A 15,108-nucleotide genomic window follows, 5' to 3' on the forward strand; every position below is an offset into this window, starting at 1 on the left:
GTTTCCCTCGTCCTCCTCCGCAGGACGCCCAGGTGACCTGCTTCGTGGAGTCCTGTCCAGCGGCCGAGTGCAAACGGCCCGTCAAGCTAAAAGGCTCCTGCTGCCCGGTGTGCCTCCGGCCGGCGGACGACCGCACGACGCCGAGCGAGTAGCCCTCAGGAGCCGTCTGACACTTTTATTTTTTCCCATTTTTTTTGTGTTTGTTTTGGTTTTTACTCCGGCTTGTTCGCGGCCCTGCGAGGAGCCGGCAGCCCGGGGCTTCAGGTCGGAGATCAAAATGGATTTACTGAAACCGCAGGGCAGATGAACGGATGATGACGAATCGGTGGATTATGAAACTCCTCCTCGCTCACCAGCGCTCCTGAAGCCGGCTGTGTTTGCCCCCACCCACCTCCCCGCCCCCCACTCCGCGTGACTAACGCTTGACGACGGGGGAAAAGGTCGCCGAGCGGGAAAGGGAAGTAGATCCGAAAGGTGGCAGCCATTTTGCTGTCTCCCCAACAAAAAAAAAAACAAAAAAAATTCTCAGGTTAGAGATGCCGAAAACTGGTGCTATTCTCCCTTTTTTTTCAGTATGATTTAATCACTAAACCTTCGAAGTATTGTCTTTTGTATGCAATATATACACTCAGTATGTCTTTAATGATACGTCACATTTGAGAAGATTGTTTTATTCAAAGTAAAAAGACTTTATATGAATAGAGTTACTTCATCTTTTAATCCACGGTGCTTTATATTCATTTTATGTACTTTTTTTTTCTCCCTTTTTCTTTTTTTTTTTTTTTTGCTTACATATGAAGATAATGTGAAGCCCTACAAAAATGTTTGTAATGCAAAACAAAAATGTCTACTGATTACCGCTCCTCCTATCCACGGATCGTCGGTGCCGGGCCGGAACGCGGCGCTCTCTCCGGACCCGGAAAGCAGTGAAAAGAACATCCAGAACATCCGCTGTGCCACTTGTAACCTTCAGCCGCAGGATTTTCTCTCCGGGGTCCGTTTACACGGCAACGGTTTCCATGTGAAAACGCCAACAAACTTCCGCCACGTTTTACGGGGCGATGCAGCCACCAGAGTGTCACGACTCCCATATTCTAGTCCGGATCGTCCATATTTGTAGTTTCACATTGAACTTTTTTGAAACGGAAACGCAGAAGCGACGCGTTGTCACCTTCAAAAGCGATGCTGTGTGAACGGGACCTCGGCCTTCTCAAGCCAAATGTCTGATTCAGCAGCTTCTCAATCTACATTAACGCCGTGGTTTTATCTATTGAACCGTGTGTGAAACGTGGGTAACGTGGTAGCAGGTTGAATCGAAACTGAACGGAATGTTGTGCAAATTATTTAGACGCAAAGCGTATGTGTCACGTTTGAACCAAATCTCATGAATTACTGGATTAGTTCCGATCATATGGGAGGATTCCAGGAAGGACTGCCGACATCGCTCGTAATTTGACGCCAGAATCACTCTTTAGAAATCTTTCTGTGTTTAAAGGACATGATGGCCGTGATTTAAGAGCAAGACATGAGCGTGTTTTTAAAAAAAAAAACTAAAAACTTCTGAAGACATATTCACAATTGAGAACTGCACCATGCAAAAAAAAAAGACAAACAAACAAATATGGGCTTTTTTTCTTGGCCGAAAAACATATGTACTAACGTACATAAAGTTATGAAACACGATAAAACGAAGAGCGATGGAGATATTTTAATTTTGCAACAAAAAGTTTAACCCTGGTCCTTTCTGAAGACGGTGAAAGAGTCTTGATGCTCAAACTTTAATAACCAGAGACACTTTTCACCACCAAAACCATTGGATTTCTATTAAAACAAAACGTCGGGTGAAAATGAGAAAAGGTGCAGAATTTGAAGGATTCGATTGGCCTGATGCAGCACGTGAGCGCCCTCCCTCCCTCCCTCCCTCCCTCCCTCCCATGTTTTCTTTGTGCTACGTTGAATCGGGAAAATGATCTGCACATCATCGCACTCTGTTCTTCACTACTTTCTGCTCCGTCGCCGTGCCGACGGCTCCGGTTTACACGAGGACGAGCTCGCGCGCATTCCTCTGCCGAGCGTCCTCTTCCTCTTCCTCCTCTGTTTCTAGAAAACCGTTTCTGTGTCGATACCCGGTTAGAACGTGGCCCCACCCTCCTCCTCCTCCTCCTTTTCCCATTTTCTTTGCCATATTGAAGAATTCAAGTATGGCGTGACGTCACTTTGGCGGAGCGCGGCCCCTCTGACCCTCATTCCACAGTAATGGAAGCCATATGAGCGGAAAGCAGGCGTAATGTGGGGGTGGTGGTGGTGGTGGTGTTGGAGGGGCAGATTGGGATCTTGTGTCAATCAGAGCGGGGGGGGTGGGGCGGGGTTCAGGCTTCGGCGTCTCCTCCAAAACAGACGGACGCACTCGCTTCACCAGAACGAAATGAAGTGGAAGCGACTTCAGTGACTCAGTGTTTTTCTTTACATGGTGCAACCTGTCACCTCACAGAAAGAAGACTCTCTGGAATGTTCCGTTACATATATGGGCGGCGGGGGGTGGGTGGGGGGGGGGTCACATCATCACATTAGTGTCAGGTTGAATGTTTAAACGTACAGTCGTTCAATCTGCTGAACGCAACGCCAACAAGAGCAACGCAAAAGCCACAGTGGAAGGGAAAGTGTTTAAATTGTGAAATGTCACAACCACACACACACACACACACACACACACACACACACACACTGCTCACTTTCTGCTGTTGTGGTGACCCTTCTGATCGTACAAATATCAGAGTTTTTGTGTTTACAGTTGTGTATTTGTCTCGGCTTCATTGCGTTGTGACTGTGACTTCTCCTTTAGTGAGTTCCAACCTTCTTTTTTTTTTTTTTAACCCCTGCAAAACCCCTGTCGACCCTCCGGTTGGGAACCACTGTCCTACAACACTGTAACATCCCAATGTCTGTGTCGTATTCCAAGGTGTGTTTGTCGTTTTCCCTCATCACCACTACTCATATTCGTGTATCTATTGTTTTTATTTTGTTGTTGTCGTCATTGCATCATGGTTTCCTCTCCAAGTGTCAATGGAATGCACTGCTCTGCGAGACTGAACATGCCCCCCCGTCACCACCACCACCAGTGGTCAACGTGGATATACCCGTCAGCTATCGTGACAGTCGTATTGTACCTTTTGCCAAAGAATGGTTTGCACTGTAATGTATGCCTCTCGACAGTAATAATAAACAAATAAGTAAATAAGCCACGTTTGAATTACAGTGTGGACATGTCGCTGCCTGTTCATTGCCAGCTCCTGGGTTTGGCACGAAACTCAGTGCTGGGGTTAAAAGAAAAAGATTTGCGTTAAAGACACGGCCTGTTCTCGGCTCATTGACGTTTGATTCTGCTCGTCGATAAAAGTCATCAGAAAGTCGTCGTTTCTGAAGCAGGAGTGTCAAACGTACAGCCTGGCTTCTAACCGACATACCTCTGCGCAGTCTGTGACTAGCGTCGTAAATATTGTTGCACATTGTTGAAACTGCCTATTTTTCTTTCATTTTCCTACGTCTTGTCAAAACAAATTAAGGCCCCATTTACACGACAACGCTAATTTTGAGTTTTCGTTCCAGAAAGGTTTCGCGTTTGCATAGAGATGTTTTAAAAAGGATGTGGGTTTACATGAAAATGGCAGAAATGCTGAAAATGATGTGGTCATGTAGGGCCAGCTTTTTGCAAAAGCTGCTTTTCCCCCCTTTTCTAAGGAAACAGTTGGCACGTTTTTGAAACTTGCGCTTGTTGTCAATTTCCAGAGTAAGCGTTTTCAAAAAGTTGTGCATTTTCTCTATTTCCACATGGTTGGAGCATTTTTGCAAAAGTTGCGTTTTCCCACGTTTCCATGGAGACTGAGTCGATGCGTTTTTGAAAAGTTGTATCCCCCCCGCCCCCCATTTCCATAGGGACGGAGCATTTTCAAAAGGTTCCACATTAGGAGCTATTTTCAAAAAGTTGGGTCAAGCAAAACGAAATGAATGTGTTTTTGTTTTGTCTTGAAAACGCTGTTTGGTAAACACAGTTTGAATGCAAGCTTTTTCATAATGTGTTTGCACTCCAGTCAAGAAAAAGAAATTGAGTTTTCAAAAGATTTTATCCAGTGTATTAAGCTACCATCTTACCGGTTTGGCCCACTGGAAATCAAGTTCGACAGTATGTGACCCCTGAACTAAAGTTTAACACCACTGATTAAGAGCCAATCCAGTACATTAAACGCTATATTATGAGCTTTGTAAGTCAAATACTTCATTTGCAGATTCAGTATCACGTCAACTGAAATGAAACCTTGTACAAATACTCAGTTGTTGAATGAACAAAACCCTGGTGCAAGTGTACGTAACATGCATGATAGATAGTTGCACGTGGGATTGTTGTGCTTGGACTGGAAGTCACCAGCAGCTTGTCATGTGATACAGAAGCCCAAACCTCAGCAGGGATTCCTTCTTGTGGTGCTTCATGCAGCTTTCACACTTTTAACAGACGTGTGAACGTGATTTGAAAGCTTCAGCAATTGCACCTGAATTATATATATATATATATATATATATATATATATATATATATATATATATATATATATATATATATATAATCTCTCCTTGAGTGTGTCACAATCTCTTGAAATAAAGTTGTGCAGCAGAATAAACTGAATAAATAGCCCTCATATTAATGGTTTACAATTCTCAGTGCTTTTGACAATTTATAGCTTATCTTATTTAAAAAAAGATACTGAACTGTGTTCTTCCTTACATTTTGACAAATCACAGCTTAAACGGCAAGAAGCTTCAAGACGTCCTCTTAGTTCCCTCTGGAACCTTTCTCAGGTGTTTCAGAGGACACATTTGCTCAAACACGATGTTGAGGACAACGAACGATGATAAGTAAGCACCACCAATACTGCTTTTTACACAATTAGGGAGATTTTTAATGGGACTTCTGGTTAATCTGCTAATTCTTTAACTAGCAGGCCACTTTCTGGAAAACTTAAATGTCCCCCAAAAATGTCAGGACTTTTGCAACATGTCCACTGTTCTGGAATAACTGGTTCACGTGTTAATTAGTGACCGACTTCCCTTGTTGCTGTTAATAGATGTTAAAAACCAGACAGAATTCCGTAGCTGTGCTGGCGAACGCTGTATGACCGCAATTGCAACGAAGTTTCGAAGAGTTGGACTTTTTTTTGCGAGTGTTATTTTAACATCTGCCGCAGCAACAAGGGACGTCAGTCAGCAGTTAACACGGAAGCCAGTTAATCAGAAACACCAATCTGCCACTGTGAACAAGGTCGTATTTTACAGGTGCAAGTACACGACTGAAAACATTTAGTCTTGTGCAAGATACAGTGAAATGTAAAAAAATAAAAAGTACTCCAATACTATTTTAGTATAATACAGTTTGTTAGCATCCATGGCAGCATCACTGATATGTCAGCTCGGGTTTCTGTCGTGTTGAAACCCGAAATCTTAAGAAAGTTGGTTGAAAATTGTTGCTTGTTTTCTTAAGAAAAGAAATCAATATTTTCTTTGAAATCTTTACAATTTTCTTGGCGCCTTGGCCAGATTGAAGCCTCTTGTGGGCCGGTTTTGGTCCAACGGCCTTGTGTTTGACACCCTCGTATGTAAGTGACTGTTAATTGAATGACATAAAAACCTTATGCCTCACCTAAACCTTTCATTACACCTTTACCACAAGTATTGTATGTATTGAATTACGAAATTTGCACCCTGAGCTACAATGGTGGCAATAGTAAACATACTCTGCATGTCGCTCTATTGGCACACGGGAGCAGTCCAACCATACAGCGTCGTTAACAATGCTTCCTCTTTTCTTTTTCTTTTTTTCCCCCTCTGGTTTTCTCTCCAGGCTTTGACATGAGAAACGGCCAAATGAAGTGCAGACAAACAGAAAGCAGCTGTTAAGTTCTGGGGGAATGGATGTTTGCAAGGTGAGTAATATCAGCCATTGGCGGAGCTCAACCTATGGTGCTGCTGCTGCTGCTTCAGACTTTTTAGTCACGTGTGGCTTGTAGAAAATTGCCCCTACTGTCATGCTCAAATTGGCCCTTGTGTTTTATTATCCCTCTCTCGTTTTTTTGTTTACCACCTCCCATCTCCATTCTTATCCTCCGTCTTTTCCTGCCTTTGTCCGCACCCCTCCTCTCCCATGCTTTCCCCCAGCGCTGGCAGCTGAGCGCGAGTGGACGCAGCCTCTGGAAGGAAAGCTGGACCAGGAAATGAGGTTTCCAGTGGCTGCATGGATAAAAGCACCTCCATCTTTGAGTCCAGCTGGAAAACGCATTAAAAAAAAAAAAAAAAAAAAAAGTCCCAACAACAAGCAGCCTACCTTATGTAAGGTAACAGAGGTCCAAACATGCGTGAGCACATATGCACACCACTAATCTGTTGTGGTTTCCCTTCGGTGTGCCGGCTGCTGCAGGTCCACGTTGTTTGAATGAAAATCTGGTTATGCAAGAAAGGAAGTCCTTTGGGTGTCTGAACCTTCATGCAGACTTGCAATACAACCCAGAATTGATCCTTCCAGAGCTGAATCTTCATCCAGAATGCTTCAGATCTGGATGATTGTGGCTTTCAGGGTTTGGAAAGGGTGCAAGCCCGCAGCTGCACAGTCCTGGCTCTAACCCCGCGAGCACGCCGCCCCCACCTCTCTTTCCCACTCATCACATACTGGAATTTCATTTAGGCAATTGGCTCTCAGCGTCGCACCTCTGACTCGCCAAGGTGGTGGTGGGGGGGGATTCTTTCCCCTCGCTAATGGAACGTCGCTCTCATTTCCAGAGCGAGGCGGATGAAAGAGAAGAGAAGTGGTGTCCCGCTTGGGGGGAAATAGGTTTTGCCTCCCAGGACTCAAACGGCAGCAGCGATGGCTTGTGACCCCCGGCGGGAGGGAAATGTCATGAGATGGCTTCCCGCAAGTGTTTTGGCTCCGACTCTCTCATTCTTGAGAGAGAGAGAGAGAGCCGCTGGGTTTATTGTGCAGGTGTTTGCACAGGCAGTTGCAGTATGCAGAAACAGCTCAGGAAAGGAGAACCCGCCTTACCTGATTGGAGTTACACATGGGATGCACTTCGCTGGCAAACTCAAAGTATCTCGGTGACGTCTCGGCATAAGTGTGTGTGTAACTAACAGCTTTTGTCATCTTTCAGCATGGAAAATGTGTTGTAGATTTGTTGGGAAAAGCTAAAAAAAAACAACAACAACAAAGGGTTCTTGTTCTCCTGGATATGTTAAAATGGAAACTTCACATCATTCAGAGTATTATTTTCTTTATTTTGTTTTAAACAATAAGTAGTGCATAAATGGCTGTCGAGATCTTGAAATGACTAGCATTCTCATCAAAGCTTCTATGCTTTTTCTGTAAATATTACACAAATAGTGTTTATTTCTCCGACACGAGTTGCTGCCACTCAGGAACTCTCTGATTAGCTTTGGAATATTTTCATTGTCACCGAGTTTTGTTTTTCCATCTGTCTGCTGCACTCGGTGGAACCTTCTTTGGCTTCTTTCCCCTCTTGAAAGCTGGAAATCACAACAGGAACAATTACAAATGAGTCACTGTGTGGTTGGAAACTATCTTTCAGAGTCTAATATCCATCCACACAGTTGTCAGTTTCTACAGTTTTGCAACACAAACACAGAAACCTGTTGCAAATTGCATCATATTTGCAACTGCAGTTTGCATCCATAAAGTTGCATTACCGCCATCTGCTGGTTCTATCTATTTTCATTGTTTCCCACAGCTCTTATCATCCCTGATGCTGTTTTACACAGATGACAGATAAGTGTTACTCACACTTCCCTGCGGGCGAGTTTACTCTAAACTACTCCCAACGTGCAGTCCCGTTGCTGATTGCAGCCAGTGAATCCTTTCTCCGTGTGAGATTTAACCACGAGCAGGACGGTGCAGCTACTAACAAGATGGCCACAGATCATGGGTGACATCCACTGCAGCAACAAATTATAAAAAAGAAAGAAATGCCGACAATGGTGTACTCTATTTGAGAGGCTGGATCAGACCAAAGAACAGAGTGAAAGTCTCTTGGTGGAAAGGTTTGACGAAGTCACAAAGGAGACTGAGGAACTGACCCAGTTTACCCAAGAGGAACCCCAGGAGCTCCAAGAGAAGCACCAACTTCTCAAAACTTTGGAGGCCAAGAAAGAGGCCCTTGTCCAGGAGAATGTCTGCTGCTTTGCAGCACGAGATGAAACGGATATCCAGACAGGTTGGAGATGAAATAACATGCAGAAAGACGACAGCCGAACTGGTCACTGCCACAGACGCCATGGAACGTCAAACCAAGGCCCCGAGGAAAGAGCCCCGGCTTCTCACCAACCAATATGAGAAGGAACGTGCTTAGCAGGCCATGAGTGAGGAAAGAATTAAATACTTAAATGAGCTGAAAAACACCAATGAAGATCTGCAACAGCAAATCAAGTTGTCGGAGGATCAACACCGGCTCAAGGACATTACCAAGAATTCATACGCTGAACTGGTGTTTGACTATAATATCCACCAGAAAAAGGAGGAATCCTTCAGTAAAACCTACAGCAAGCTCTTCAAACAACTCCTGAAAGAAGAGGACTGGTCAGACAAGTGTGATTCACTTCAAAAGGAACTTAATGACCTCAAACCAAAACAGAACAACTTGACAGAAGAAATTGTTGCTTGTCACCAGACTCCTCACAGACGTAAACAAGAACAAAGAAGAGTACAAGTCATTGGCAAAATAAAAAAAAACGTCTCTGGTCAAACAAATGGCCTCTCTGGAGAAAGAGCTCAAAGTGCTGGAGACAAAGCAGTCAGAACAAGAAGCTCTGGAGAAGGAGAACAAAGCAATGGAGGTGAAAAACGGAGCGCTCAGGCAATCTAGTTTCACTGAGAGATGGTAAACAACCTGCAACGATCTCTTGAAGGTGAAAAGGCTTTGAACTCAGGGCACAGTAGTCTGACAGTGGAGAGAGATGCACTCATCCGACAGCACGGCCTTCTACGGAAAGAATCTGGAAGGATGAAAAAGCAGATATCGAAAGAGGACGATCTGAAGAGGAACTGTGCAAATCTGAAATCAGCACGGCAACTTGGAAGAAGAAAGTGAAAACCTGCAGCCTCGCTCATCCTGAGTGCGTCCACACGGAGGTGTGTTTGTGAACATTCCCATTGGACCGTAGGATCCTCTTCATTTTGTGGTGAATGGGCTTGTGCTCCAAGTTCACCAGATGCTCTGGTTTCTCCCACGTTACGCATTGCCCCACACAGTATAGATAGAAAAGAAAGTGAAATATAAGCTAAGACAGGATAAAGAAGTAACATTAAACAGTAATGTGTACAAAGCACAAGTTGTAGATGGGTGTAATCATGGTTAAGATGTTAAAAGAAAAACTTATATTGAGTATATGCTTGCGATAAGTTTCTTTATCAAGGTTTTTCACTCAAATTGATCAATCAAAATGAATAAATCTGAGAGTTCACTTTTTATGATTTTAGTGGAAAAGACCTCATACATCCCTTCTGCTATACCTCTCTGAATCACAGCTATGAGGGGTTTTGAACATTGATTCTGAACGCAAATCATTAAGAAAAGTGATGTTTAACTTTTAAAACCCTCATTTCTCTTCAGCGGTTAAATATCTTCATGATGATTTATTGCCTACGATGCCGTCAGCCAGTTGTTTTCACTTTGCAAGAGGCCACACTGTCGAAACCAGCATCTCCACTTGTTTTCTGATGGTGTAGCCATTAACAGTATGTGGCAGTGGTTGTAGCATGTTGTGTGCGAAGGCTGATGAGTTTGCCGCCATTCCCTGATGTCACACTCACATTTTGTTGTTTTCAATTCCCGCCGTGAGACGTACACTTAATTCCATTTGCGGCTGTGACTCAGTGCTGGATGGAGTGCGGCGTTTTGACCCCGTTTCCCTCCTGCGGGGACTCTTTCTTCCTCCGTATGAAAATACCAAACTCCTTTCCCAGGTCTGTTAACGCTAATTGATTCAACAGAATGTACCCCGACTTGAAATATCGGTGAAGCAGGTCGACCGATAAGAGGAATATGACGATTTTAACCATGTGTGAGTGTGTGAGTAGTGATTTGAGGAGGACACACAGATCCTACCAGCTACTTGTTGATGATCGAAAGCCAAGCTAATCTCACGTGAGGGCTGACTGAGCGCCTCGCTGGCAGATGACGGACTGGCAGATGGGACGACTCGGTGCGTGACCACCAACTGACTGGCCGACTGATACGCCCGCCGGCTGATTTGCCCGCATTCCTCGGTGGACGCCAGCAGAGTACAGTCTGACCCAGCGTGATAATCCCCTCGCTGCCAGGACCCCTAATCAGTTCTCCTCCAGACCTAAAACCTCACACACACACACACACACACACACACACACACACACACACACACACACACACACACACACACACACACTGAAGGAATGTATGTTCGCTCGGCGCACAAACACGTACGCCACGACACCAAGAAGGATCATCAGTCTTACAAGACCTCTACGTCTCCTGAAAATTTAAAAAAAAAAGAGAGAGACGTGCTGGATGAGATAAGTTAACTTTGGCTGGTGCTTCGTCCCCCAGAGGTCAGGGAAATGTAACTGTGTTTTGTGAGAAAAGAGCCTTGAATTACCAAAAACCACTGAGAGATACTTGGAGGCTGTGGATAGAAAAGACAAATTAAAACAAATACACAAAGGGGGTTTTATTGAGGGAAATCACCAAGTCTAGATTGCCAGATGCTGTCATCACCGCAGGAAACGATATCGGTTCACAGAGTTGAATTGTAATGCTAAAATCGTTAAAGACACTGCGACTCTTCTTTTACTCGGGTTTGACTCGGGCGCTGATGATTCCTCAGTTTTCATAATAATACTTAGCAGGTAATAAGAGCTGCAGATCTGAAATCTTAATGCAGGCTTTGCTACTTAATATCTTCTTGGAGCATCATGTAGGCGCTGTTCACATGACGAGTGAAAATACATCGTTTTTGCATTTTTGTTTCGGAAAAGTTTCGTATTTAGATGCTGCTGGGGTTTGGGTTTTTTTGTAATGAAGCCAGACACACGTGCAGTATGAGTAATATGGTTTAAATATTAACAATGCTGAGTACACAGACAGTGGCATAGACCAATACGATAAAGTTACATCTATTAAGGGTGACTCACAACTATAAAACTACCAAGTCCCAGGAGAATATGGACTGGCAGTCATCTGGAGGCCACCATTGCTGTTATTGTCCATCTGCTCCATGCATCTGCAGAAGAATTGGTTACTACAACTGTACTGCTAAAGAAGCAACTGTAGAAGAGGATTTTTTGACGCCCCTCTGGATTCCAAAAAGTCTCTGCTAAAACATTTCAGTAAAGCCAAACAAGTCATTTTCACATGCTTGGTCGAGACTCAAAGTTTCATTGATTTGTGCAGATTTAAACTAGACCTTGATAAATTGGGAAATATTGCTTCTGGCCAATATGTGGTTTTGTAAAAAGGCCAAAAGTAAACAAAAATGCAGTTAAGCCTCAAAGGTTACATTTTGAATATCCGGTATCTGGAAATGTGGACTTTGAAATAAAATGAATCCACCTGTATGTGGCCACGTCACCTAACTGGAAAAGCTGATTCTCTTGGGTTGTTTTGAAAGGTCGTCCACACTTCATGCCAGCTCGTTGCATTACTTCACTCAGAAATGAAGAAAAAATATTATACTCATGCTTTCCATTGGCGTACTGCATTGTCGTCCTGATGCATACAACAGTTTCCTTCCGATCCAGTACAATACCTCTGTATTCTCAATTTGTCACAGATTTTGCAAAAGTTGACTTTGAGTAAATCGGCGGTTTTTGCCCGTAGAGTTTGAAATCAGATCTCCTTCAGTTTGTGAGAATGCCACCCTTGCATTGTGAGGTGCTCGCTCACATGATTGGAGGAAATGTTCAACAACTGAAGTTAACGATCACAGAATGACGCTAAGATGCACTAATTAATTTTAATTAAGTAAAAGAAAAAAGAACACATTTAGGAGCCATTTACACGGCAACAATTTCAGGTGAAGATCAAAACTTTAGTTGCATTTTGGGTGTCCGTTTACTCAGCAACGGTGTTCGGAGTCACTGAAAACGCAACTTTTTGAAAACGGCTCCCAATGTGGAACTTTTTAAAAATGCTCCGCCTCTATCACCATGTAGACGACAGAAACGGTGCTACTGTGCATGCGTACCACAGCCGTAGTAAATAGTTGTTCTCCACATGTTGTGGTAGCTGGACAATGACAACAATGGCGGCCTCCAGAGGGTCATGGCTCCCAGTCTCCCCTGGGACGCGGTAGTTTTAGAGTTGAGTCGCCGTAATAACAATCCAACTCCGTCGTCTGTCCACACGAATGTCCTTGTACTCACTAATGTTGATGTTTATGGCCTATTGGTCTGTGCGCACACGTGCGTATGGTTCAATTACAAAAACAAACAGCAGCACCCACTAGTGGCCCCAAATGAAAATTCCGTTGCCGTGTGAATACGAAACTTTTCTGAAACCAAAATGCAAAAAATGTTGCGTTTACTACGGCCGTCATGCGAAGTAGCAACTTTTCAGAAAAGTTGCATTGCTCTGCCTCCCCCATTTGTCCACGGAGACGGAGTTGGAGCATTTTCGAGAAGTTGTGTTCTCAGTGGCACCGTTGTCGTGGAAACCGACACCCAAAAAGCCAGCAAAAGTTTTCGACTTGCACTCGAGTAAACGGGGCCTGAGACTAGCTGTGCATGCTCGCCCTGTGATGGACTGATGACCTCACCACGGGTCACCTCCAGAACCTGCAACACTCACCTGGACGAAGCACGCATACAGTCAGACACTGCATGTTATTGTCGTAGTAAAGACCTCGGTCTCACGGAGCGAAGGTCGTCACAATAGATGCACACAGTTTGACGAACAAGAACACGCAGTTACCACTGACCGGGCTAAATTACCATGACAACATGTCACGCTGCTACAATAAAACCCTTCAAGACAGATGACTCCCGCGAGAGTGAATCACAAGTAATTGTGGTGTAGGAGTCCAAAGCAGTGACTTCATTAGCAAATACCAGATGTTTACATGAATATAGTCGAGTGCTTAAAAATAGCTCTCTCATGAAAAGGCGCCACAGATCCGCATTGAAGGGAGTTCAACCTCAAAGGAGGACGCCACTTAGTCAGCACGGCGCCGAAGATGGCACCGAGCGCTACCCTGTTAAAGCACGTCCATAACATGCGATACCCGTCCAGCGTTATCTGGAATGAGCCCGGGGCTAAAAGGGTCTTTAAATCATCACAGTAAAATGCTCTTTAACAAGTTGTCGTTTCTCTGAAGATGAATAGATACTCGTATATCATCGGATGGCATAGTCACTCACTGAAGGAGACTGGTGATAATCAGCAGGGGTCAGGACGACACGAACCGAAGACCAAAGTAATCATTTTTACACTCCGACTGTGAGAAAGCTTTATAGTTATGGAGAAGTCGGCAGCTGAAGCGATTCTTATTTTCACATTAGCGATAGATCAGACTGGTAGGAACAGCCTCCCACACTGCAGTTCACCTGAACTTTACAGAACACTTAGAACACTTAGTCGGCTGTTTGAATCCTCTGTTGTTAACATATTCAGCTTTGCACTGTTTTTTTGTTTTTTTTGTTGCCGCAACTTTCACGTTGGTCGTGAAACCGACACCGGCAATGTGACACCGGCGTCGCGTCTCGCGCTGCCGGACCAGGGCGACCGGCTTTGTGCCGCCGGAGCGCGCTACGGTTTCATGTGGCCGGTGTCCCTGGCCGTGGCAGCCACAGCTTCCGCGTTGAGGCCGAGAGCGCGAACACGACCGGGGCCGGCTGGCGTTTGCTCTCTTGGAACCAACACGGAAGTTGCGGCTGCAGCTCCGTGGCGGCAAAAAAAAAGTTAACAACTAGTGCAAAGCGGAGGATACAAACAAAAACAATAGAGGATTCATAAGGTCCAGGTCGACCGCCCCTGGCTGAGACAACTGTTGCAACGTCACAAATCTGCAGAGTTCACAACCCCGCCTACATTTTAACCGTACTCTCTGCAGTGGAAACGCGCAACAGAGTTGGGTCTGGGTACGCTTTGTTGTACCGATCCGTTCCATCCTGGTACATTTTGTGCAGTAGAAACGGGGCTTAAGTGAAGAGCAAAAACAAGAGGGATTCTTGGAGGAGATATACAGTATGTTATACATATATATATAAATATATAAGTACTTATTAAATACCATAAAGCCTGATTCATACTTCATTGCGGATGAATCGGGGAGCTTTCACAAATGTGAGTACCACGTGCAGCAGTGGACCTGATACTTGACTTTTGGTATCGGCACTGCTATCGGTGCATCTCTAGTATATTCCCATGAGAAACAGTTTATTGACATCAAAAATTTATCCAAATAATAAATTAAGCAAAGAGACCTCACAGAGTCGCATTAAAATTCACATTTTCCTCCCCGTAATTCTTTGTCTCCTGTATTTCAGCTTTACGTTTCAGAGAATATGTTTGATTTAACGACAGCGGCTATTGTTTAACTCGCTAGTTAGTTGTGCAGAAATGAGGTCAGCGAGTGGGACGGTGGTTTCCTAACCTTAAAAATCACTGTGTGGTGGACAGACTGTCACTTGTTCTCAGGGTAGATAGCTCATGTTTACACACATTCACAAGATATGTGAGCTGTGTGGATCTCGGTAGGTGAAATACAAAGGTAAGCAATCACAATAAAGGAGGGTTGTTGTTGTTGTTTCTGTTTTTTATTAGCAGGCACAGATGATCTGAGGGAACCCAAGGTAACACATAAAGGGAAAACCGTTCCGTCCAGCAACCAAAATGTAGCTCACTGAGGACATCCAGTGGATGAAAATAGAGAACTGGCTCATTCCTCTACTCTGTCAAGTGAAAGAAAGTCTTCAGTTGGCTGTTTCATCTTTTCTTCTGGATCTGATCATTTATTCAAGATGCCACAGATGTGCCCCCCCCCCCCCCCCCCCCCCCCCCAACAGAACTGAGTTAACTGAGC

General features: G+C 44.4%; 1 protein-coding gene across 2 annotated transcripts in view; it reads left to right on the forward strand.

Moving 5' to 3' along the window:
* The window catches only part of pxdn (peroxidasin), a 61,876-nt gene extending 58,628 nt beyond the window's left edge, over positions 1–3,248 (forward strand). For both annotated transcript variants that reach the window (XM_080480585.1, XM_080480584.1), the window contains exon 23: positions 24–3,248. In XM_080480585.1, coding sequence (XP_080336711.1) covers positions 24–36 — 13 coding nt within the window. In that variant the 3' untranslated portion in view covers positions 37–3,248. The remainder of the gene's footprint in view (positions 1–23) is intronic.
* Positions 3,249–15,108: the final 11,860 nt, after the last annotated feature.

Source organism: Lipophrys pholis (assembly GCF_963383615.2).
Source record: "Lipophrys pholis genome assembly, chromosome: 14".
Taxonomy (NCBI): Eukaryota; Metazoa; Chordata; class Actinopteri; order Blenniiformes; family Blenniidae; genus Lipophrys; species Lipophrys pholis.